Here is a 26,877-nt window from a genome sequence, read left to right as displayed (position 1 = left end):
CAAATCTTGCAATGCATCAAAAAGCTAATCCACCATAATCAAGTAGGTTTCATCCCCGGGATGCGGTTGGTTCAACATATGAACATCAATAAATGTGATTCATCACATAAACAGAACTAAACAGAACTAAAGACAAAAACCAAATGATTATCTCTGTAGACGTAGAAAAGGCTTTTGATGAAATTCAACAACTCTGCATGTTAAGAACTCTCAATGAAATAGGTTTTGAAGGAACATACCTCGAAATAATAAGAACCTTCTATGACAAACCCACAGTAAACATTATACTGAACGTGCAAAAGCTGGAAGCATTCTCCTCAAGGAGAATGCTTGGAACAAGCATTCTGGAACAAGCAAACTGCAACAAGACAAGGATGCCCTCTTTCATCACATCTATTCAACATAGTATGGGAAGTCCTAGCCAGAGCAATTAGGCAAAGGAAAGAACAAAGGTCATCTGAATAGGAAGAGAGGAAGTCAAACTATCTCTGTTTGTGGACAACATGATTCTATATCTAGAAAAATCCCATAGTTTCGGCGCCAAAGCCCCTTCAACTGACACATAACTTCAGCAAAGTTGCAGGATAAAAAATCAATGTACAAAAATTACTAGCATTCCTATACACCAACAACAGCCACACTGAAAGCCAAATCAGAAAGACAATCCCACTCATAATTGTCACAAGAAATTAAAATATCTAGGAATACAGCTAACCAGGGAGGCGAAAGATCTCTGCAATGAGAATTACAAAACACTGCTCAAATAAATCAAAGACACAAATGGTTGGAAAAACATTCCTTGCTCATGGATAGGAAGAATCAACATAATTAAAATGGCTAGACTGCCCAAAGCAAGGTACAAATTTAACGCTATTCCTATCAAACTACCAAAAACATTCTTCATGGAACTAGAAAAAATTAAATTTATATGGAACTAAAAAAGAGCTGGAATAGTCAAGGAAATTCTAAGCAAAAAGAACAAAGCTGGAGGAATCACATTACCTGACTTCAAACTATACTACAAGGCTACAGTGACCAGAACAGTGTGGCATTGGTACAAAAACAGGCACATACACCAATGGAACAAAATGGAGAGTGCAGAAATAATGGTGAATATCTATGACCCTCTGATCTTTGACATAGCTGACAAAAACAAGCAATGGGGAAAAGACTTCCTATTTAATAAATGGTGCTGGGATAACTGGCTAGCCATATGGAGCAGATTGAAGCTGGACCCCTTCCTTAAAGCATATACAAAAATTAACTCAATATAGATTAATGACTTAAACATATAACCAAAACTATAAAAACCCTGGAAGACAACCCAGGCAATACCATCCTGGACCTAGGAATGGGCAAAGATTTCATGAGAAGGACACCAAAAGCAAGAACAACAAAAACAAACATTGAGAAATGAGATCTAATTAAACCTCAAAGCTCTGCCCAGCAAAATAACCTATTAACAGAGTAAACAGACAACCTACAGAATAGAAGAAAATATTTGCAAACTATGCATCTGACAAAATTCTAATGTCCAGCATCTGTAAGGGACTTAAATAAATTTACAAGATAAAAACAATTTCTCTAAAAAGTGGGCAAAGGACATGAACAGACACTTTTCAAAAGAAGACATACATGCATCCAACAGGCATATGAAAAAAAAACCCTATATCACTGATCATTATAGAAATGCAAATCAAAATTACAAGGTGCTACCATCTCACCTCCATCAAAATGAGTATCATGAAAAAGAAAAAAAGTAACATATGCCGGCAAGGTTACAAAGAAAAGGGAACACTTATACACTGTTGGTGGGAGTGTGAATGAGTTCAATCTTTGTACAAAGCAGTATGGGGATTCCTCAAAGAGCTTAAAGCAAAACTACCATTTGACCCAGCAATGCTATCACTGGGTATACACCTAGAAGAATATAAAGCATTCTACCAGAAAGGCACATGCATGTAAATGTTCATTGCAGCACTGTTCACAATACTAAAGACATGGAATCAACCTAAATGTTCATCAATGATGGACTGGATAAAGAAAATGTGGTACATATACCCTATGGAATATTATGCAGCCATAAAAAAGAACAAGATTATGCCTTTTTGGGGAACATGGAAGAAACTGGAGGCTATCATCCTTAACAAACTAAGGCAGGAACAGAAAACCAGATACTGCATGTTTTCACTTATAAGTGAGAGCTAAATGATAGGAACTTATGAATACAAAGAAGGGAACAACAGACACTGGGGTCTACTTTAGGGGAGAGGATGGTGGAGAATATTAGCAAAAAATAAATAAATAAATAAATAACTATTGGGTACTGTGATTAATATCTGGGTGGTGTAATAATATGTACAACAAACCCCCGTGACATATGTTTATCTATGTAACAGACCTTCTCATGTACCCCCAAACCTGAAATAAAAATTTTAAAAACAAAGAAAATATGGTACACACATACACCACGGGAGACTATTTAGCTGTAAGAAAGAATGACATGTCTTTTGCAGCAACGTGGGTGGAACTGGAGGCCGTTAAGTGCAACAACTCAGAAATGAAAATTCAAACACTGAATATTCTCACTTACAAGTGGGAGCTAAATGACAAGTATACATGATCATAGAGTGTAAAGTAATAGTCATTGGAGATTCAGAAGGGTGGGAGGGCAGGTAGGGGGTGAGGGTTGAGAAATTACTTAATGGGTACAATGCAAACTGTTCAGATGACTGTTACACTAAAAATTCAGAGTTCACCAATACACAATATATCCATAAAACTGCACTGGTACCCCTTAAATGTATACTTTTATTTAAAAAAATGGAGTTAAATATAAGACCTGACATGACAAAACTGATAGAAGAAAACATAGGGATAAAATTTCTTGACATTGGTCTTGGCAATGATTTCTTGGATATGACACCAAAAGCATGGGTAACACAAACAAATATGAAGTGGTACTATATCAAACTAAAAAGCTTCTACACAGCAAAGAAAGCAGTCAACAGAGTGAAAAGGCAACCTATGGAATGGGATAATATATTTTCAAATCATGTATATAACAAAGGATTAGTATGCAAAATATATAAGGATATCCTGCAACTCAATAATGAAAAATAAACACTAAAAGTCCAGACCTTATCTCTATGCAATATATGGATGTATGAAACTGACACTTGTACATCCTAAATATCTTTAAATAAATAAATAAATAGGCAACGGAGCTGAAAATATTTTTTTTAATTGAAAGAAGACACACAAATCACCAACAAGTTTATGAAAAAACATGTTCAACATCACTAATCATCAGGGAAATGCAAATCAAAATCATAATGAGATGTCACCTCACACTTGTTAATAGGACTATCATTTTTTAAAAATATAAGAAATGTTGGTGAAAATGTGGATCAAGAGGACATTTGCACAATATTGGTGAGAATGTAAACAGTTTAGCCAATATGGAAAACAGTATTTTGGTTTCTTAAATAATTAAAAATAGAATTATCATATCATCAAACCATCCCACTTCTGAATATATATAAGAGGTAAAATCAGAATCTCAAAGAAATATCTGCACTCCTATGTTCATTGCTGCTTTATTAACAATAGCCAATATATGAAAAAACCTAAATGACCAACAATGGATGAATGGATTCAAAAAACCTGGTATTTATATATTATATACACTGGAATATTATTCAGCTTTTAAAAAGAATGAAATCTTGCCATTTGTGACAACATGAATAAACCTGGAGGATGATATGCTAAATGAAATAAGCCAGAAAGACGGATATACACCATGACACCACTTATATGATTAATCTAAAATAGTCAATCTCATGGAAGCAGAGATTAGAATGGTGGTTGCCATGCACTGGGGAGAGGAGGAAACAGGATGCTATTAGCTGAGATGAGCAAAGTTTCGGATGTACAAGATGAATAAGTCCTATAGATCTACTGTACAGTATAGTGTCTATAGTTAACAACACTGTACTGTATACTTAAAACTTTGCTAAGAGGGTAGGTCTTATTTTATGTGTTTTTATCACACAAACAACAACAATAATAAAGTAGACAGGCAGAAACTTATGGAGGTTTATGGTATAGACTATGGTGATGGTCTCATGGATATATATGTATGTCCAATCTCATCAAGTTTATGCATTACATATATTTACAGCTTTTTGTATCTGAGTCATACCTCAGTAAAGTAGTTTTTAAAAAAGAAAATAACAAATCAAATAACTTAATAAATATGTTTAAATTATAAAAAGAAGAGTATAGAGTACCATAAGGGCTATACATTATGACTTGGTCAATAATTACAGTGACTAGACATTGAGGCAATAATGAAATTAAGTGAACAAGAATAGAAGGCACTGAGTTTACAGAAGTAAATGCTCAGTTATCAGTAAGTGCAAAATGGGAATGTTTTCTCAGTAAAATTGAATCTCTGCCTTTCCCAACCAATTTCAATAATTTAATATATGTAATCTGAACATAATATAAATGTGTTATTTTCAGATTCAGTGACTGAAAAGGACAACTTTTATACTTCTAGGTATCTTCTAGGTATATGTGTGGGTTTTTACCTATATTGTAGCACTTTCACTTTTAAAGGCATCTTTTCATTTTCATTTAACTTACTATTTTCTAGTTGTCTGGTGCAAGTTGAAATTTCGATTCCCAAGTAAAATCTAACTAAGTAACTCCCAAATCAGCTTTATGTATTGCCCTTTTTACGAATTATTCCAGATCTGCATTTTGAGAACTTGTGGCCAGGTGATAAAGTGCTATTTTAAATCTATCAGTGTTACACTGAGAAGCTTCCTGAGGATAAGAATTTAATTGAACAGTTGAATAAAAGGCCAAATTGCTATGAAAAATTCATATGAACCAAAACATCTTTTCCACTACTTTCCTATCCTTAACTGTGGTATTATCTGAAGACACAGATATTCAGGTGCTGCACTGAAGACTAAACAAATAGGATGTAAGAGTTTCATAAGCTTAAAGTCACTGCAAATATGGTATAAATTATGGTGATGGTCTCATGGGTACATACTTAACTCCAAGATCATCAAGTTGTATACATTATATATGTACAGATTTTTGTATCTCAATCGTACCTCTACTAACTAGTTTTCAAAAAATAAAATAAAAAGTCAAATAATAATTTTTTTTCTGGACCATGAGGCAATACAAAATATATGTTATATAGGCTATACCTCTAAACTTTGAATCAAGTATAAGGAGCTATATAAAAGACAAAACAAAAATTGATGACCGTATGTGGTAAGGGGATCTTATCCTTTAGAGACTTTTTTTTTTTTTTTAAATCATGTGTGAGCTACTTTAGGACTTTAACAAATACATCTAGGTTCCATCAGGAAACTTGGACTTCTCCCTATCTTCACCTAAATAACTGACCTATAATGGTTCAATCTGAGACCCAGTTTCCTCATCTGCAAACTGAAGAATTAAACTAGTTCCTAATTTTTTGTATGAATTAAAAATATGTGGGGAGTCTTGCTAATTAATTATCTTAATATCATCATATGAGACAAACATTTTACCATGAATTTTCTTTGTCTGTGAGAGGATTTAGATATTTGTATACCTTTAGTTTTCAGAGTTAGGAAGCATATATTGTTCACTGGAATCCATTATTTACCCTACAAATAATAAAATACCTATTAATTCACTAATTACCATAGCCAGGATTCAGTTCTGAGGAGCCAATGTAAATTCTGGAAACTTATTGATACAGTTTTGATTATGAGGCACTCAGTCATGGTAGTCCTAAGCAGGGTCCATTTGTTTAAATCATTGCCATCATATTTTCTGTCTAGACATACCCTTTGGGAGCTGAATGGGTTATTTGGGGGATTGGAATTTTATAAAGCTAAATCAGATGTGGCAACAAAATCTCTTGGACCGTCAAGATAATGCACAAATGTATATCATCAGTTTAGATACTAAGGAAATTTCCCTTCAGATTTTTTCTTTGCCATGATTTAGAGACAATCTAATGTAATGAAAAGTTTGCTTCATTGCGAGTTTTCTATGCATCATGGGAATACAGAATGGCAAAACAGAACCTTAGTTATTCTGCCAAACACACAGATGGTTTAGCCTGTATTTACCTCCCCTCACATGTTTGATAAAGCTTCACCTTACCTCTTAGAATCAGAATCTTCTAATGACAGTTATGGTTTTTTGTTGTTGTTGCTGTTTGTTGTTGTTTTTTGAACAACCAATATTTGCCTTCTTTTCCTTGAATCGCATTTTTATGGTAGGATGAATTTTACTCAATTCTGAAATAATGCTTCAAAATCTACCAGATTTTTCTTTTTTCGTTTTGGCCCATGGTAGCAGTGTACCAGTAGATGATGATGATGATTTTTTTTTTTTTTTTTTTGGCCCATAGTAGCAGTGTACCAGTAGATGATTAGGGACATTATCTAAATATAATTAAGTTGAATTCACTAGACTTTTTGGAGGACATCGTTGGAGTATGTATTGTTCCGGTACTTTTAGTACTTGTTTCCTTATATATGGTGGTGGTGTTGTCCGATATAGACTTCCTAGGAGAAATAATTTCAAACTTACATATTCACTTTTTAATCCATGGCCATTCCCCCACACCCCACTTATTTATACCATTATGCTGAGAGCTTTATTTTAATATCTGACTTTTATTAATACAAAAGATTATAACTATACTACAGATGCTGGCTATATAGGTGGTATGCCATGTTTTCATTCATTTGGTTCCTCTGTGTGTAAGTATGAGGCAGACAAAAAGGTAGAAAGAATACCTGAAGTCTTTTCCTTCTTCTCCCCCTCCCCACTAAGCTGATCCTCACAGGTGAGGCAGCCTATCCTTTATAAAAGTGCCAGCAAGGATATGCACTAGAAAAGTGTTCCTTTAGATATGCACTAATGAGGATATACACTAAAAGGTGTTTCTTTTAGAATTTCGGAGTGCTCCCACTGACAATGCTGGTTTAGATGGAATTTACTACATAGTGAGTTCTGTCCAAAATAACCATCCAAAACTCTTAGCAGACAAAAGAATACATTAGCAAGAGTCTTGGAATGTTTTAAACAATTTGCATTTTACTATCTTTGTTTTATTTGTGTTTCAAATTGGGGATCAGATATATGTTGAATATATATTTTTTTAAATTTATAAACTATTCATTGTAGCGTGAAGGAATTATAAGAGTTGAAAGATACACTGTTAAAAATATTAACAAATTCAAGTTACTTTTGGTTTGTGCTATGCATCATAGCTCTGTAAAATAAACTTATCCAGCTTTCAATTACATTAAGAAATCATCCCCATTTTACAAAGGATCATCCATAGCCCAAACCTCAGTATCATGCAATATTTTCATGTGAAAAACCTGCACTTGTACCCCTAAATCTAAAATAAAAGTTGAAATTGTTAATATAAATAAATAAATAAATAAATGGAATGGAATAATTCTGATTTTAGGTATAACAGCTGCAGCAATGGCTGAGGCGATGAAACTGCAGAAGATGAAGCTTATGGCTATGAACACTCTTCAGGGAAACGGAAGCCAAAATGGGACTGAATCAGAGCCTGATGATCTTAATTCTAACACAGGTGAGTGTCTTCTGGAATCCCAGACAGGTGACTCTTACTGTTTTATTGTGGGGCAGGAGAGAGGCGGGATGACGATGGAGGAGAGAATGATATGTCTACTTTGGTTATAAAGATACTCAAGATTTTCTGTTCTTGTGATAGTTTGCTAAGAATGATGGTTTCCAGCTGCATCCATGTCCCTACAAAGGACACAAACTCATCCTTTTTTATGGCTGCATAGTATTCCATGGTGTATAATGTGCCACATTTTCTTAATCCATGTTCTCACTCATAGGTGGGAACTGAACAATGAGATCACCTGGACTCGGGAAGGGGAACATCACACACCGGGGCCTATCATGGGGAGGGGGGAGGGATTGCATTGGGAGTTATACCTGATGTAAATGACGAGTTGATGGGTGCTGACGAGTTGATGGGTGCAGCACAGCAACATGGCACAAGTATACATATGTAACAAACCTGCACGTTATGCACATGTACCCTAGAGCTTAAAGTATAATAATAATAATAAAGAAGATTCAACACCAAGAAGACAAATAAAATGGGTATCTATTTTCTAAAAAAATAAAAAATAAATAAATAAATAAAGATACTCAAGAGGGATGCTTAGCCCTATTGCTAGCATTTGTACACTGACATTAGAAAACAGTTACAAGTCTTAATCTCGTTTTGGAAACATTTAGTTATCTTCACTGTTTTGCTGTGGTGGAATTGAATTATAATTCCTATAGTGCTAGCCATTGTGCTCTCTGCCTGACAAAGACTGCTGCACTCCAGCATCACCCCAGGTTTCTTACTCCATCCTATTCTAAATAATTTACCACTGAAAGGCAATGCTGACAGTCCAGGTTGGCTGGGCTGAAGTCTTTTCAGCTGGAGTACCATTTCCTTAGATAAAGGAAAGTGCTGGGTGACTCCAGGCGTTATCGACAGGGATTAATGAAAAGAGGTAGAACAGGGAGCAGGCAAAGAAGAAAAGATGGATGAAAGGAAAAGAAAACAGCGGTGACTTGTAGAGTGGAAAGTCCTCTCCTCTCATGTTACTTGTTTCTTTCTTTTACCCTGTGATCATTTTACCTTGGCCTTGATCATAAGACCCCTCAGATCTCTTTTGAAGGTAGGTGGAATTATAACTATCAACACACATGAATGAATGGATGAACAGATGGAAAGATGGATGGATGGATAAGTGGAAGGATGGACACATAAATAAAGGAAAGATTTAAGAAGTATCCAATTTTATTTTAGATTTAGGAGTACATGTGCAGGTTTGTTAAATAGGTAAATATTTGATTTGGGGTTTTGGTGTACATACTGATTATTTTGCCACTTAGGTACTAAAGATAGTCCCCAACAGTTTTATTTCTTTTCTGAACTTCTTCCTGCTACCCCCTCCTCCCTCAAATAGGCCCCAGTGCCTGTTGTTCCTTTTTTTCCTGTTCATATGTTCTCATCATTTAGCTCCCACTTGTAAGTGAGAACATGTAGTATTTGATTTTATGTTCCTACATCAGTTTGCTATGGATAATGGCCTCACTCCATCCATGTTCCTGCAAAGGAAATAATCTCATTGTTTTTTATTGCTGCATAGTATTCCATGGTGCACATTTACCACATTTTCTTTATCCACTCTCTCATTGATGGACATTCAGGTTGATTCCATGTCTTTGCTATTGTGAAAAGTGCTGCAATGAACATATGTGTGCATATATCTTAATGGTAGAACAATTTATATTCCTTTGGGTGTATAACCAGTAGTGGGATGGTTGGGTCAAATAGTACTTCTGTTTTTAGTTCTTTGAGGAATCACCACACTGCTTTCCCTAATGGTTGAGCTAATTTACCCTTCCATCAGCAGTGTATAAACATTCCCCTTTCGCTACAACCTTGCCAGCATCTCTTATTTTTTGACTTTATAGTAATAGCCATTCTGACTGGTGTGAGATGTTGTCTCATTGTGGTTTTGATTTGCATTTCTCTAATAATCAATGGTGTTGAGTTTTTATCATATGCTTCTTGGTCACATGTATATCTTCTTTAAAAAAGTGTCTGTTCATGTACTTTGCCCACATTTGAACAGGGCTGTTTTTTGGTTGCACATTTGTTTAAGTTCCTTGAAAATTATTGATATTAGACCTTTGTCAGATGTATCGACTGCAAATATTTTCTCCCATTCTCTAGGTTGCCTTCTTACTCTGTTGATAGTTTCTTTTGCTGTTCAGAAGCTCTTGACTTTAATTAGGTCCCATTTCTCACGTTTTACTTTTGTTGCAATTGCTTTTGGCATCTTCTTCATGAAATCTTTGCCAGTTCTTATGTCCAAAACGGTATTTCCTAGGTTATCTCCCAAGGTTTTTACAGTTTGAGGTTTTATTTTTAGGAATTTAATCCACTTTGAGTTGATTTTTTGTATATGCTGTAAAGAAGAGGTCCAATTTCAGTCTTCTGCATAGAGCTAGTCAGTTATACCAGCACCATTTATTGAACAGGGTGTCCTTTTCCCTTGCTCGTTTTTGTCAGCTTTATTAAAGATCAGATGGTTTCAGGTCTGTGACTTTATTTCTGGGTTAGCTATTCTGTAATATTGGTCTATGTGTTTGTTTTGTACCTGCAGTATGCAGTTTTGTTTACTGTAGCCATGTAATATAATTTGAAGGCAAGTAATGTGATGCCTTCAGCTTTGTTCTTTTTGCTTAGGATTGCTTTGGGTATTCGGGATCTATTTTGGTTCCATATGAATTTTAGAATAGTTTTCTGTAGATATGTGAAGAATATTATTGATAGTTTGATAGTAATAGCATTGAATCTGGAAATTGCTTTGGGCAGTATGGCCATTTCAGCAATATTATTTTTCCTATCCAAGAACATGAAATGTTTTTCCATTTGGTAATGAATTGCCTCAGCATTTGCTTGTCTGGAAAGGATCTTATGTCTCCTTCACTTATGAAGCTTAGTTTGGCCGAATATGTATTCTTTTTTTTTTTTTTTTTTTTTTTTTTGAGACAGAGTCTCACTCTATCGCTCAGCCTGGAGTGCAGTGGCACGATCTCAGCTCAATACAACCTCTGCCTCCTGGGTTCAAGCAATTCTCCCTGTCTCAGCCTCCCAAGTAGCTAAGATTACAGGTGCCCGCCACCACACCTGGCTAATTTTTGTATTTTTAGTAGAGAAGGGGTTTCACCTTGTTGGCCAGATTAGTCTCGAACTCCTGATCTCAGGTGATCCACCTGCCTCGGCATCCCAAAGTGCTGGGATTATAGGTGTGAGCTACTGCGCCCAGTCACGGATATGAAGTTCTTGGTTGGAATTTCCTTTCTGTAACAGTGTTAACTATAGGCCCCCAACCTCTTCTGGCTTGTAGGGTTTCTGCTGAGAGATTTGCTGTTATTCTGATGGGCTTCCTTATGTAGGTGACCTGTCCTTTTTCTCTAGCTGCCTTTACCATTTTTTCTTACATGTCAGCCTTGTAGAATCTGATGATTATGTGTCTTGGGGAAAATCTTCATGTGAAGTGCTTGTGGGGGTTTACATACTTCCACATTTCTCAGATATTTTGTTTGTTCCTTTTCATTCTTTTTTCTTTTTAAAAATTGATCAAAAGACTGAAATTTTGTTAAAGATGCTATTAGTAGAGGAACATATGGAGGTTCTAGCAATTGTTGCTCGATTGGCTACCAGTGGCAGAGTTGGGTGGTGGTAGCCAAGTTTGGGTCAAAGCAGGACTGATGGGCCAGAAGCTGGAGCTGAGCCCTAGCTGAAAAGCAGTGGTGGAACAATGTTAATGCTCCCCGGCGTTGCAACTGTGGCCTCTATTGGCTCTGTGACACCTGTGCTGGCTTGTCCCAGGGTCCAAGACTTGTGGAGGTCCTCTTGGATTTAGGAGTTGCCCCCACAAAACCTTCAGGTGACTCTTTGCCTCAGTCTAAAAGTGTGGTGGAAGGGTGCGGGGGAGCAGGGTGATTCCCCATTCCCAGTCTTGCACAGGTCGCTGTGGGGAGCAGGAATCTCCCTGGGGGCTCTCACTCACTCAGCCTTTCCATGTTTGAGAGGTTCTCCTAGCCATTTTAACAATATTGATTCTTCCTATTGAAGAACATGAAATGTTTTTCCATTTGGTAATGAATTCCCTCAGCATTTGCTTGTCTGAAAAGGATCTTATTTCTCCTTTGCTTATGAAGCTTAGTTTGGCTGGATATGAAATCCTATTTTTTTTTTTTTTTTTTTTTTTTTTGAGACGGAGTCTCATTCTATCACCCAGGCTGGAGTACAGTGGCACAATTTTGGCTCACTACAACCTCTGCCTCCTGGGTTCAAGCAATTCTCCCTGCCTCAGCCTCCCAAGTAGCTGAGATTACAGGTGCCCACCACCACACCCGGCTAATTTTTGTACTTTTAGTAGAGAAGGGTTTTCACCATGTTAGCCAGGCTAGGCTCGAACTCCTGACCTCAGGTGATCCACATGCCTCGGCCTCCCAAAGTGCTGGGGTTACAGGTGTGAGCCACCGCACTCAGCTGATATTTTTTAAGATGCTGATATCTAACAGGTTAGTGGCCAGCTTTGTTCCTTTCTGTTCTCTGTTTCTGCCTGCTGCCTTGATGGATCCCTACATGATTTCTCTGTTGATTGGCCTGCACGGCAGTGTTCTCTAGCCCTTTGCTTTCTTCTCCATAAGAGCAGTGCACATGAACTGCTTCTAGTTCAACATCTTGGCCCTGTCCCCCAAATATTTTTAGAAAAAAAAAAAGGCAATTAAAGATGGTTTTAGGATCCAAAGATTTCCAAACTAATTCTGCAATTTAATTCAACATAATGTGATAGGTAAATTGGCAGCAGCTTTACATCTCTTTTTCTAGACTCCTGGAAATTCAAGCATGGTGGGGCTTTATTTTTCAGGAAAGTGGTAAGAGCAATTAAAGAGGAAAATTATTGAATGAAACCAGTATGAGAAAGTCCTCTGACTTTAAGACAGTGTAGATCGCCTCATGTAAAGTTAAAATTTTCATGGTGAAATGCAAGATGAGAACTGCACTTCAACCAGTGCTAACAGTGACTTTTTTCTACATAGCCTGGATGCAATTTACTGGGGAATCAGTGGAAAATGTGTATTTTATTGGGTTCTTGGAAACTGAAAACAACCCATAGATAAGAATAAACAACACTAAACAATAATAATAGCAACAGTAAGAATAGTTATTAGTTACTATGTACTAAGTATCTCACATAATAACTCATTTAATTTTTACCTAAATCTTGAGAAAAAGTACTTTCAATACTCCCATTTTATAGATCAGGAAACAGAAGCACAAAGGTTCAGCCTTGCCTATAATCACAAAGCTAGTAAATTGCAGACCTAAGTTTGAGTCTTGTGTCTAGTTAAATCCAAAGTGTTTGCTTTTCCCACGTTATGCTTCCTCTTCAGTCTTGGTTTGTAATGAGAATTTGACTTTATCAAAACCGTGGAATTCAAAAAAAATGTTAAAATGAAGATACAGTGAGAAAACTGATTATCAGATTCCTAATCCTAATGCCAGTTAACTCATACTGGCTTTCAAAACTTAAAGTAACTCAGAAATGACCAATATTCTAAAGGAAGCCTCTTATAATACAATGTTGTTATAAAGCAGTGTTTTCTACCAATAAAAATTAGTGAGAGTTCACACAGTAATTTCTTTCATGTTTGTCTCAGGAATACCAGTTTCTGGAAAAAGATTTTCTACAATGTTTTTAATGTCTCTCCTTTGTAATGAGCTATCATATATGAGAGCTATACTGGTGCCTAATTTTAAACTTGCTAAATAGTTAATAATTTTCCTGTCTAGATATAATCTGGCCTAATTCTGAATATCTCTATCATTGTGATAAAATAAAGTATAGATTTCCATCTGTCTACGAAGTTATACTTGGTACAATAGAAATTGAGTGACAGAAGTGATTGTCCTTGGCCATGCAGAGATTACAATCTAATTATCCTTATCTTGATGTAATGAAGTGAAGCTGACTTGAAGTATAATAATAATTATTATTATATAGGTTTAAATGAAGTTTCTGAAACATTTCAAAGTCTGAATAAATGAAATCCCTGCTCTACTGGAAAGTGAAACTACTACAGTTTCCTAAATGATCATTTGTAAATGAAAATTTATTTCAAGCATGTTAGATCCGAAAATTTTTGGTAATCTGGGGACTAGTGTGTCTTGTTGCCCTTTGGGTCACCTATCTCACCATTTAAACTGAGATCAAAGACTGGGCTTGATTTCTCTTTGTTTCCAACTTTTATCTACTTTGGTGCCTTCCAAGAAGCGACAGAAATAGCTAATTCCAACAAGGGAGATCAGGGGTCATAGCATTTATGGTCTGATTACTAGTTATGGGAATGTTCTTTCTCAATGCTTATGGTTCAAGTAGGACTGGGAGATTGGCTATTTAATCCAAAGGAAAGCTAGATCTTGGAGAAACAGTCAAACTTTGTTCACAAGGTAAGTACTAGATCTAATCAGGCCAAAGAAAAGCAGTCAATTTGGTAAATATTCAATTGAGTGGGTTGTGAGGTATCCAGAGGGATAAACATTGAATGTTTCCATCATTTATGTGGTGACATAGAAGTGAGTGTTAGATTGTGATAAAATGCAGTTATTTTCAATTTTGTTGTAAGTAATTCCAGTTGTATATTTGAAGTGACTAGCAAATAATAGACATTCCATGAAGGGCAAGTACATAAACGAAATAAGCAGTGTGGCTAGTGACTATTTCTAAACCACTCCATGAGGGATTAGAGTAATTCTTGAATAAGATTCTCAACAAAATTCAATTTTCATATTTATTAAGCTCCACAATGTACAATATTCCAACAGTTATAAAGGCAATATGTTGGTAGTCTGAGGAGAGAAGACAAAAAAAAAAAAATCACTGTATTTCAAATGCTTATGATCTAGGTAGGAGAGGAGATAAAAATGAATCAATATATAAATGACTATACTCTAACATGGAATGTGATAAAAGCAACAAGAAGAACTGTGACAATATAGAGAAAGAAAAAATTACTTCTAAGACAATCAGAAAGAGATTCAATCGTAGGATGTAGAATTTGAATTGTTCTTTGTTGAAGGTGAAATTGAACATCAGGAAAAAAAATTGCATAGCTTTGAATGAAGCATTAAGCGGATTGTCTCATTGTGTTGAGTGCCTCCAGACCAATGGGTATATCATCAAGACTTTGTCCAGTGCAGAAGAGACCAAGAAATAAAGCTCCCCTCACTTATCTGTACATAATGGCCTCGGTATTACATAGATCAATCATTAAAATAAAATAAACCTTCAAAAAATAAACACACTGTACTATTCCCCTAGACAGTCATTTTCAAATAGTGATTCTCAGAGACACCAGGACATTTCTAGGAGTTGGGTAAGAGTTGAGGACATGGCTTGAGGAAATTTTATGTTTGATTAGTATAAAGTTTTGATCAATTACATTTTTAGGTTAACTATAAAGCGCCTGTTGTTTATAATCTTATTGACGAAGATCTCTAAAATTAAAATTTAGAGTCCTAAGTGACTTCATATAATTAAATCCCAACCCCTCATACTACAGATGATGTATGAAGCATGAGAAATTGGCCAGTAATCACACAGCTAGGTAGTGAGAGATCTCGCACTGATTCATAGTTCCTTGATCTTTCCATCATAACATTATGCTTCTAATGTTTGAATCAATTTTCTAGTATAGTTTAAGCTACATAATCTAATTTCTTTCTTTTATAATGAGTCTCAATCAATAAGCCTAGACATTGAGATGCAGCTGATAAAGGAGATTTTCCTTAATTTGGCTTGACTAATATTTTGTTTACAAAATAGTTACCAGACTTCAGATGAGACCTGACCTGACCTCAAGATCTACTCTGGGAATTACTATTTTGACTACATCTCTGTTAGATTTTCTTTCTTGATATTATCATTTTTTCTCTTCAATTAAGTAAAGTATAGAAAACAAATGTTTCACTTGAAGTTCTGAAACTGTCCAATTAATCAAGCCATAAAATACATATATATGTATTTTAATATGTAGTAAATATATATATATATATAAAATGAAGTAGTATTCAACCATAAAAATATAACAAGATCCTGACGTTTGCAACAACATTGATGGAACTGGAGGTTAATATGTTAAGTGGAGTAAGCCAGGCATGGAAAGACAATCTCTGCATATCCTCACTTATTTGTGGGAGCTAAAAATTAAAATGAGTGAATACATGGAGATAGAGAGTAGAAGGTGACTCAGAAGGGTAGTGGGGGGTGAGGTGAGGAGGTGATGTGGGGAGGGTTAATGGGTACAAAAATAGAAAGAATGAATAAAACCTAGTATTTGCTAGCACAACAGGGTTACTATAGTCAAAAATAATTTCATTGCACATTTAAATATAACTAAAAGAGTGTAATTGGATTGTATTTTTTGTGGATAACACAAAGGATAAATACCTGAGGTGATAGATAACCTGTTTACCCTAATGTGATTATTATGTTTTGTATACCTGTATCAAAATATCTCCTCAATATATATCCATAAATATACTTACCATGTACCCACAAAAATTAAAAATTGAAATTAAAAAATCTAGTTAGAGCCACAAATATTATAAATTATTAAATATGATTTAGAATTTTATACTGTTTTAAGTATAAACTCAATGATTTATATCCCTGCTCTGAAATCAAGCTGAGGGCATATTACCTTTCCTGTTTTCTCCCTTATGAGTGGCATTTGTTTTTATAAGACACAATTATAAATATAAATGAATGGTCTCTCTTTGTTGGATGTATTTGTGGTCATATGAACATTTTTCTTGAGAGGCCAATTTTTGGTTCTTATAAGCCATTTTCACAATGGTTTGTGTAACCAGAAAACTTTTAAAATGAGTTTGTTTTTCAATTTAAGAGTGAGCACACTCTGTTTTAAATGACTTATTGTGGCAGAATTACTATTTTAATTTCATCATTGTTATTAGTGGCTAAATCACCTGAAGGCATAATACCACAGGTATAAAAACATGCCAAGTATTCAATTAAAATTTTTCTGCTGGTGTTAATATATTTATCTATCTTGTCATTTTAAAAAGGATCAAATTTTGTTTTCTCTGCATATTCCTTGTGACTTTTTATTCTAGCCCCCCATGACCCATTGATTCTTGCCATTTAATTGTGGAGGTATTGGCTTTTATTTGTGAAAGCCTTTATCAAAATACAGACTAAAAGATCATGCTTTCACAATTGAACTAAACAGAGAAATGTACAGCAATGTACCAACTTCCTAGAGGGTATGAGATCAATCATTGTGCATTTTGCTCTTCACAAAAAAACCAACCACGGTGGTCAGAGAGCACGTATTTCATGACCTAAGGAAATTTCCAAATTTATTGACACATCCTGAAATAAGCAGCACACTGACCTAAAAATACTGGAAGGCCGTATTTAGTGGAGATGTTTGAATGTGTGTGAAAAAAAGAGTTTTCCTGCTGGGAGTTCTTACATCTTCTATTTTGCTTAAGTTGATATTTTTGGGTGATTCGACAAGAGCAGAGGCAGGAGAGTATGAAAATAGAGTGAATACCATTAGGCTTTAAAAGAAAAAGCAAATATAGGAGTTAGAATATTCTTATGCAAGACCAGAATTTTCTCTTTGAAGGCAGACCTATAGTTTCTTTGATTTGAGGTTTGTTTAATAGTTTCCATAATGGCTGCACCATGACTCTGCATCAAGATTTCAGCATGAATAACAACTTGTTCATGTTTCATTTAGCTCCAAATGAGAAATTCTGTTTTTTATTGTTTTAGGAAATTAGTCTGTGTACTATTTGTCATGGAGCTTTATAATTAATCACTAAAGGTTATGGCTGTAGAGAGTTTGTGGGAAATAGATGCTTGAATGATTATAATTGTAGCTGTCAAATTAGAAATATAGTTATACAGTTGCAGAATCTATTTTTAAACTATAACAAAGACTTCCAGGGTTGCCCATTTACTTGTAGAAATAAATGGAGTATTTTTAACTGCATTGCTTATTTCAGGAAGAACTATGCTCAGTGATGTTCTCTGGAGAACCCACGATTATAACCATGTAAATCTTTATCCTCCGAGTCCCTGCTTGTTCTGACTTTTGTGTCAGTTTTGCTTCCATGGAGCAGATGTTGAGTACTTTACCTTTTGGAAAATATAGTTTTAGTGGAGAGAATCAAAGTGTATATGGTTGATTAACTTGCAAAGTTGAATTAGAAAATCCCAAGATTGCCTTCTTTCTTTATGTTATCCAAACACCTCATTAGATATGGAGCAAGATGTTTCTAGGGAATCAAGCGAGGCTTGCTGTTTTTATTAGCTCCTGATACCAAGAACTGTTTTGAGAGGGTTTTTTCTGATATAATTTTCAACTTTTACTACTTTACCCATCTTTCTTCTGTGCTTATGACCCCTTAAAAAGTAAGCCAGAAGAACCTATTGTTTTTTCAATACCCTTCTATAACTCATTCCAGGAGTAAGCAACTCTCACTTCTGGGGACTTGTTTATTATGTCTCTTCCTAATATCTCATCTAGTGAATTACATTTCTTGTTTTGTCAGTAATATTAAGGTCAGTTTGTATGCAGTCACCTCAGAGTTTGGCCTAGTGTTATCTCTTCCTCACAATTAATAATTTGAAATGATGTGATCTATCCTTATAGATCCTATTAGCCAACGCATAATCATTCTGATCTTCCTAGTCCTCCACCTTCCTCCTGTCCCCAACTATGCTATTATCAAATCAAAGGGCAGAACTTCACTTTTGAGAAGATGTAATCAGTGTTGAATATATTGTCTTGGTTCCTACATGTTATTCTCATTTAGTGTTTCTGGTTTTTTGTACATTAATGCTAAATATCTAGCTCTGCTACAGTTTTGTGTGGTTCAAAACAAGTGATTTCAACCAAGTATTCTCTCTTGGTGCTTTGGTTATAATGAATGAGTCTGGGATAATCATATTGCCTTAGAATTCATTATTATAATTCTTGAGCTTCATTAGTCTAGTCCCATCTTCTGTTTGTATTGTTTTTACTTAATGGGTACTCTCCTGAATCTGTTGCTCTCATAGTCCATACTATTTATTCCTTACAGAATCTTTCACTTAGTGATGTCACTTCAGGTTCTGAACCCTTCCTTAGAAGTTTGAGGTTAGTGTCATGTGATCAAAATGTGCCTCTGTCCATGTTCAGTACACTGACAGAAATGTTTTTCCTGCTTTTGGGATTTGGAAAATACTTTTTTGTATCATTGCCTCAACTTAACATTTATTCACGGGTGATCACTCTTCGTGCCCCTGCTGGGAACTCTCTTCAGGTGTGTGCTCTGACTGGATTTTCACAATATATTGATGAGCCAATTGTTTAGAATGGTCTCCAAAACCTTAGTAAAGTCAAAATAAATTATATCTATTGCTTCCCCTCTATCTCCCATGCTGTCATTCTGTCACAGGAGATTAGATGCGCCTGACAAGACCCAATCGCTAGGAAGCCATGCAGGGTGTTATCCAGCATACTGTTCCCTTCAAGGTATTTGCAAATTGATTTGCAATATCTTCCAAGACACACATGTTATCCTTACAGGTTAAGTACAAACAGGTGAAAAATAACAGAATGGGAAAATATTGGCAATGCTTCTTAAACTGGACCAAAAAGTAATATAATTTTATTTTATCTTCTAAAACCTTTGACAAATTATTGTTATATCTATGTTGAGAGATTGTGTTCATAAATGGAGTTTACTATAAGTAATTATTGGTATATGCTATCATTTAAGAAGTGTTCCTTCATGAATTCAATGGAACATGACAAAATATTCAATAGTAATTTGCTTAATACAATGCCAGATTTCAAAGGTTAATTTACAGCGTATATTGATTTTGAGATAGTCTTTAGAGTATATATGTATCTAAAAATTAAAATAATAGTAATTCTGCACTGTCATCATATGCATATATACTCTTATTTTGTTTCTATTTACTTTTTAAAAGGCAGTTTAATAAGCATATAGTTTCACATAGAGTTGAGCTCATTAAATATCTCCCACATTGAATGGATTCTACTTTACACTGGACATATTAGTGTAAGGGACTCAGATATAATCACTATTATTTTTTCTAAATCCTACTTTTCTATGATACTTGGATATTAACATCACAGTCATGGATATAATCAGTATATACAGTGAACCTAGTTCATGCATGGAACTCAAGTAATAAATACTTGTGCCCTTATGGAAAGGTTTGGAAGTTCTGTAGTATCCAAAGTGAAAATTTTGTGAGTTTTATTGAGGTAAAATTCACATACCATAAAATTCACCCTTTTGAAGTGTACAGTTCAGTGGTTTTAGTATATTTACAGACTTACACAACTACTATCATTATCTAATTCTAGTCTTAATAACTTATTATCAAATTCCAGAAATATTTTATCACTCCATGAAGAAATCCTGTACCCATTAGGATGCCCATTTCTCTGCATCCACAAGAACCTGGAAACCACTAATTTACTATTACATTGTACTCTCTGTATGGATTTACCTATTCTGGATATTTCACATAAATAGAATCATACAATATGTGACCTCTTGTGTCTGACTTATTTTACTTGGAATAATGTTTTTAAGGTTCTTCCATATTGTAGCATGTATCAGAAATTCATTTATTTTAATGCCTGAATGAGATTCCGTTTTATGAAAATACTACATTTTGTTTATCCATTTATCTGTTCATGGCCATTTGGGTTGCTTCCACTTTCTGGCTATTATAAATAATATTACTATAAACATCTGTGTGCAAGATTTGTGTAGACATATGGTTTCATTTCTCTGGGATATATACCAAGGAGTAGAATTGCTGGGTACAATGATAACTCTGTTTTTAACACTTTGAAGAAATGCCAAACATTTTACATTTCCAAAGTGAATTTTGTACATTACATATTCACAGATTGGTTTCAAAAAATAGATTTTCATACACCATGCATTTCCTGGATGCTCCGCACTCTATGGTCTTTCTTATGCAAATTTCTTGATATTCCAACATTGTAATTCCCCTTTTTAGAGGTAAGCTGATCCTGCCAAGTGGTAGCATTAAAGTTTCTTTTTTTTTTTTTTTTACAAAAAACTTTACTTTTTACAAAAAAGTAAAGTTTATTGCCTTCAACAATAAAAGCAAAGGTTGTGACTTTAAAGAAAGTTTAAGAAGTGAAATATGATTGTTTGGTTGATATATGGAGAGAGGAATTGACCTCTGACTTTTCTGAAGTTTGTAGTATAAACAATATAGAGCAGGAAAATAAATTATGCCACATAGGGGTCATCATAGCAGTATTGTCATCAAGACCAATGCTCTCATAGACTCAGCTCTACTAGAATTAGCCTGGCATTCTAACCCTTGGCTTCTGGTCACATATGGGGTAAGACAGTTCAGATTCAGAAGGAGGAAATGTATGCAGCGTAAAGTAGGAAGGTATCACTAGTTGGGATAAAGGTATGTCTGTTTTACTTCAAAAGGTGGGAGGTGGCTCATGCCTGTAATCCCAGCACTTTGGGAGGCCGAGGCGGGCAGATCATGAGGTCAGGAGATCGAGATCATCCTGGCTAACACTGTGAAACCCTGACTCTACTAATACTAAAAATACAAAAAATTAGCTGGGCATGGTGGCACGCTCCTGTAGTCCCAGCTACTCAGGAGGCAGGAGAATAGCTTGAACCCGGAAGGCAGAGGTTGCAGTGAGCCGAGATCACGCCATTGCCCTCCAGCCTGGGTGACAGAGCGAGATTCTGTCTCAAACAAAGCAAAAACGAACAAACAAACAAAGGTGGGAGATGGGGGTTATGTAAGTTTTCTTCTACTGAAATAACATGAACAGTAGTACAAGGAGAAAAGAAAAAACAGGCTGGGTGCGGTGGCTCAAGCCTGTAATCCCAGCACTTTGGGAGGCCGAGACGGGTGGATCACGAGGTCAGGAGATCGAGACCATCCTGGCTAACATGGTGAAACCCCGTCTCTACTGAAAAATACAAAAAAAACTAGCCGGGCGAGGTGGCGGGCGCCTGTAGTCCCAGCTACTCAGGAGGCTGAGGCAGGAGAATGGCGTGAACCCGGGAGGCGGAGCTTGCAGTGAGCTGAGATCCGGCCACTGCACTCCAGCCTGGGCGACAGAGCGAGACTCCGTCTCAAAAAAAAAAAAAAAAAGAAAAAGAAAAAAAGAAAAGAAAAAACAAATTCTGGGGAAGTTGCCACTGAGTGAACTGTCTTAAGGTACACTCTCATAGGTTTTGGTAAGTCCTTAAGGGAGTGATATCTTCCTAGACTTTTTTCTCTTCTCTTCTGGCTTACTATGGAGAATTATGCCTAAATCTTAAACCTTAACAACAGTTAAATGAGACCCCTTTCAAAGGGATTAACACCCAAAATATTATATACATACAGATTTATATTTATGTACCATACACATATATATATTCTTTATTGGTATATAAATATGTCATGATAATGATAAATGGATAATGATTACACATAAGATAAACATTTATCAAAAATTGTACTATAAATAATAAAACAGTAAAATATAAAGTGAAATAAAAAAATAATTATAGACTGAAAATTAGTAGCTTTTTAATAATAAAAGAAGAATATAGTTGGAGAAACTTTCAAGAAACCACTATTAAGATCGTTGACTCTCGGAGTAAAACTTCAATATGGAAACAATGTAGGCACTCGCTGTAAGAAATATTCATTTCACTCATGTATGAGAGTTTTGGTTTTTAACTTACTGAGGGAAGTTGATGGACACAGATTCTAAAGAGTTATGTTTCCTTTCAGAATTAGATATAATTAATGAAGTAACAAAAGACACTGCCTCAGAGCTACATTTATCTATAAGTAAGATAATTTTATGGACTCTGAGAAATTGTCGTGTTTCTGCCATTGCCAACTCTCTTAGGATGTGTTTAATGCAAAGCATAAAGTTAATTGTAAAGCTACCCAGGGTATTCTATTTTTGACAGTTATGAGTCGTTTACATGTTGGTGTGAATCAAAGTTTGAGAGCTAATGCTGATGAGAGGAGGGAATTCCCTGGACAGAGATTTTAAACAACAGGAGAGAAAAAAGAACTAAAAGTTAGGGTCCCAGACACAAACGCTTCCTGTTTCAAAGTTTACCTCGTTCTTTTCTGAACCTTTAATATTTCCTAACGAACGGTATTTCCAAATCTTATTGAAGATGCCTATCTTCTCTTTCTTGGCAAAAAGAGGAGGTTGTTCCTTCACAAGGATTATTCTCCATGTGTAAATTGACACCATGTCCACGTAACCTAATGCATTCTCAGTCCAGGTCTCTCTTTTTTCTGTATGAATTAAATTGTCAAGTCTCTCTAGCTGCATCATAAACGGTTGGTTACAAGTGCCTCCTCTAGGTGATCATCCTAAAATCCTAATGTTTATCTTAAATGGCTTGCAGAAATTTGCAAAGAAACCTCTATAAACCATTAGGACTGATTTGCATCTAAATCATTTTTAACCAGGAGGCAAAAGTTATTTTCTGCAGATGCTCAAGGTTTGTATTTTATGGGCAGCAGCATCTAGGAAAACTACATACCTCATTATAAAAATAGAGCACAAATGCTATTCCCTTTTAACTTTCTGGCTTTTAGGCTTGTTCCTCCTACTGAGACATAATCAATGGAACATCAATGCATTGTACTGGAGACAGTACCTGCTCCCATAAAACACTGAGCAAAGAACAAAGCATTTGTTTTCCTAGTGTGGATGCTGAAGTTAACCTGCATTATTTAATAAAGATATTTTTGCTTTCTCAAGAGATATATCAAGTAGTAGTAAATATTTCGGTGTTATTTCTTTAGGAAGTTCAAATGTTTTGAGTGTAGACCTTCTTTTGGGAGGGTAGAGGGTGGTGGTGTTTGCGGGGAGGGAGGGAGTTGGAGGAATCAAAGGAATGAGGAAAAGCATCATGCTGTAAAGTTTGATTGTTGTTCTACCTCTTTTTCCAACTATACCTGCCATGCAGTTTTCTCATAAATGCAAACATCCTTCATAATACGTTTAAAAACAACAAATACATCACTCGGATGAATATTTAAGGAACCATCAGGAGGGGAGAAACTCATTGGTTTAATGGAATGCTGTCAAGGCAAATGAACATCATGAAAGACACTGGGGCAGAATTGATACCTTTGCACTGACATGTTAAAAGAAAAGCCCATGCATTATTTAGAAAACCCAGAAATCTGTCAGCCGCATGATTGCCGAGTTAGCAGATGCAGGAGGATTCTGCTCGAGTTGAAAAGAAATGTGTAGGCACAGATCCATACTGTAACCTTTCATGTTCTACACCCACCATGAATACTCAGCTATTATGCAGTCAGCGTTTTTGAGTTTTTCTTTTTTAAATTTTCAAGTGCTTCAAAAGGCAAAAGAGGTACATCTTTTAGTCTAAAAAAGCAACATGTCTGGGCTGTTATTTCAGTGTTAGAGTAAAGATGACAAGACCAAAGATTGTTTTTCATGTTTTTGAGTGTTGCGCAAGGTTCCCAGGAGTGTTTTGAAGTTGTTAAAGTAGGTATTATTTTTACACATTTATCTCATGAACAAAGTATTTTCTTAACCATTTTGCCTTCAATAAACATAAGGAAACACTTTATTTTAGTGATTTAAGTGCATGAGCATGCCATTTATAAACATGGAAAGTTCTATAGTCTACTAATATAAAAATGAATTTATAGATACTATACATGTAAGCATTTAATATAATTTTATTGAATACACAAGGGCAGCATTGTCTAGTAACATCTTGCCAAAATATAGTTATTGACATCCTTATGCCTTTGTATTACCCCTATGAGGCAAGTAAGAAGCCAGTATTCTGACTATTATCATAGAAGAGACAAAGAGAGGCACAAAAGAATGAAGTACCTCTCTTAAGGTGACATATTTTGACACGAAGAGAAAATTAGTGGTAACAAAGCCAAGATTTTGTGTTTTCAGTCTAGTGAGCCTAATGTGTTTTCTACTCTGCTGCTGCATCCCACCTTTTCTCTGTAAGTCTCTCTGCATTTATACGTGTTTAATTGTCTCTAAGCCAGAAAATACTTAATGAAAATCTTCTATTCCATATTAGCTGCTAATTTATAGCCAATGAAGGAAAAATCACAACCAGCCAATCAGGATTAATGGCATAGAATTGGAAAGTAATATTTTTTGTATCATCTATATTTTGGAAAAGTCTGTCCAAGTAGATTTCAGGAAGTTAATTGCTGATGAGGGTTCAATTTAAAATTATATATTACTTTGTTAAAAAAAAAACCCTACCAATCTTTTGATGGAATTTCCACTGGAAATAATGAATAGCAAAAATTTATAAAACATATGTTATTCCCTGATTTCTGGGTCACTAGTATTTCTATGGAAACAGATGTGCATACTTCGACATATAAATGGTTAAACTTTCTTTTCATAAGTTCTTGTGGATTTGGTATTGTGTACAGGACTTCTTTGGGAGGAGCATTAATTTACACTTTTTATTTTCAGAAAACTCATCATCATTACTATTATATGCTATTTCTACTGACAAAATCACAATAAGTGAAAAATTCAGGAAGCCAAATTAATATTTTGAATCAACTTGTAGAATGGTCTGAGGTCTGAATTCTCATTTTGCCTGGTTCCTTTGCTTCTGGATGATATTTTCCAACTCTATCCTCTCTTTTTCATCTCCACTAACCTCTGTTTACTCCTCTTCTCTACTATGTCTACCAGATATATTAAGTTAATAAAGGCATTCATATACTTCAGCAATGTTTTTGGAGTTGTGTGTGTGTGTGTGTGTGTGTGTATGTATGAGAGAGAGAGAGAGAATGAGCATATGCATGCTGAAGTGCTGAAGCACCTGCATCAACATCACTATCGCTACAGTCATAGTCCAGGAAGGTTGTCCCTGCTCTCAAGCAAGAAACAAGAACTATCATGATGGTTTGGGAATGAGGAAAAATAAGAGGGTGAAATAAGAGAGTGCATTTGACATTAAGTTGGGAAATTGCAGAGGAAGCAACCTAACATTAGGTGTTAAAAGACCTGGATTCTAGAACCACCTCTGCCAAGAAGTAGCTGTGAATCCAGGCAAGTCTCTTTCTATACCTGAGCCTCAGTTTTCTGATTTGTGAATAGTAAGTGGGATTAGATTACAGTTAAAGACAATTCTAGCTGTGGCAATTCTCTCTTTGTACATAGGGTAATGAGTTATTGCTGTCACTCTAATTGCAGAAGGGAGAAAGAGAGGTGTGGCAATACATAGGTAAGATGCCCATTTAGTTCTGGAACTGTCTGTAAATAAACTTTAGAAAACTAATAATCCAGATATTGTTTTACTGCCAATTCTTCATTTTCTTCTAGAATTCTAGAGTAACTACATTTCCATCATACACATTAGAAAACACTGAGTTGCTGTGTGATGCATCTCAACAGTGCATAGTAAAGAATGTGGCCCTGGGCCAGATGCGGTGGCTCGCGCCTGTAATCCCAACACTTTGGGAGGCTGAGGTGGGTGGATCACTTGAGGCCAGGAGTTCCAGACCAACCTAGCCAAAACGGAGAAATGCTGTTTCTACAAAAAAAAAAAAAAGGAAAAAAATTAGCCTGGCATGGTGGTGCACACCTGTAGTCCCAGCTACTCAGAAGGCTGAGGCATGAGAATCACTTGAACCTGGGAGGCAGAGGTTACAGTGAGCTGAGATCGTGCCAGTGCACTCCACTCTGGATGACAGAGCAAGACTCTGTCGAAAAAAAAAAAAAGAAAGAAAGAGAGAGAGAGGAAGGCAGGAAGGCAGGAAGGCAGAAAGACAGGAAGGCAGGAAGGCAGGAAGGCAGGAAGGCAGGAAGGAAGGAAGGAAGGAAGGGAGGGAGGGAGGGAGGGAAAGAAAGAAGAAAGAGAGAGGGAGAAAGAAAGAGAAAGAAAGAAAGAAGAAAGAGAGAAACAAAGAGAAAGAAAGAGAGAAAGAGAAAGAAAGAGAGAAAGAAAGAAAAAGAAAGAAAGAAAAAGAAAGAAAGAAAGAAAGAAAGAAAGAAAGAAAGAAAGAAAGAAAGAAAGAAAGAAAGAAAGAAAGAAAGAAAGGAAGGAACGAAAGAAAGAAAGAAGAGAAAGAAAGAAAGAAAGAGAAAGAAAGAAAGAAA

General features: G+C 35.6%; 1 protein-coding gene across 2 annotated transcripts in view; it reads left to right on the top strand.

The window, feature by feature from the left end:
* Positions 1-26,877, top strand: part of DACH2 (dachshund family transcription factor 2) — a 670,017-nt gene that overhangs the window by 468,950 nt on the left and 174,190 nt on the right. For both annotated transcript variants that reach the window (XM_025372281.1, XM_025372280.1), the window contains one exon: positions 7,508-7,639. In XM_025372281.1, coding sequence (XP_025228066.1) covers positions 7,508-7,639 — 132 coding nt within the window. The remainder of the gene's footprint in view (positions 1-7,507; positions 7,640-26,877) is intronic.

This window comes from Theropithecus gelada, chromosome X (genome assembly GCF_003255815.1).
Source record: "Theropithecus gelada isolate Dixy chromosome X, Tgel_1.0, whole genome shotgun sequence".
Taxonomy (NCBI): domain Eukaryota; kingdom Metazoa; phylum Chordata; class Mammalia; order Primates; family Cercopithecidae; genus Theropithecus; species Theropithecus gelada.
Note: the sequence above shows the minus strand (reverse complement) of the source record. Positions and strands in the feature narration are given on the sequence as shown.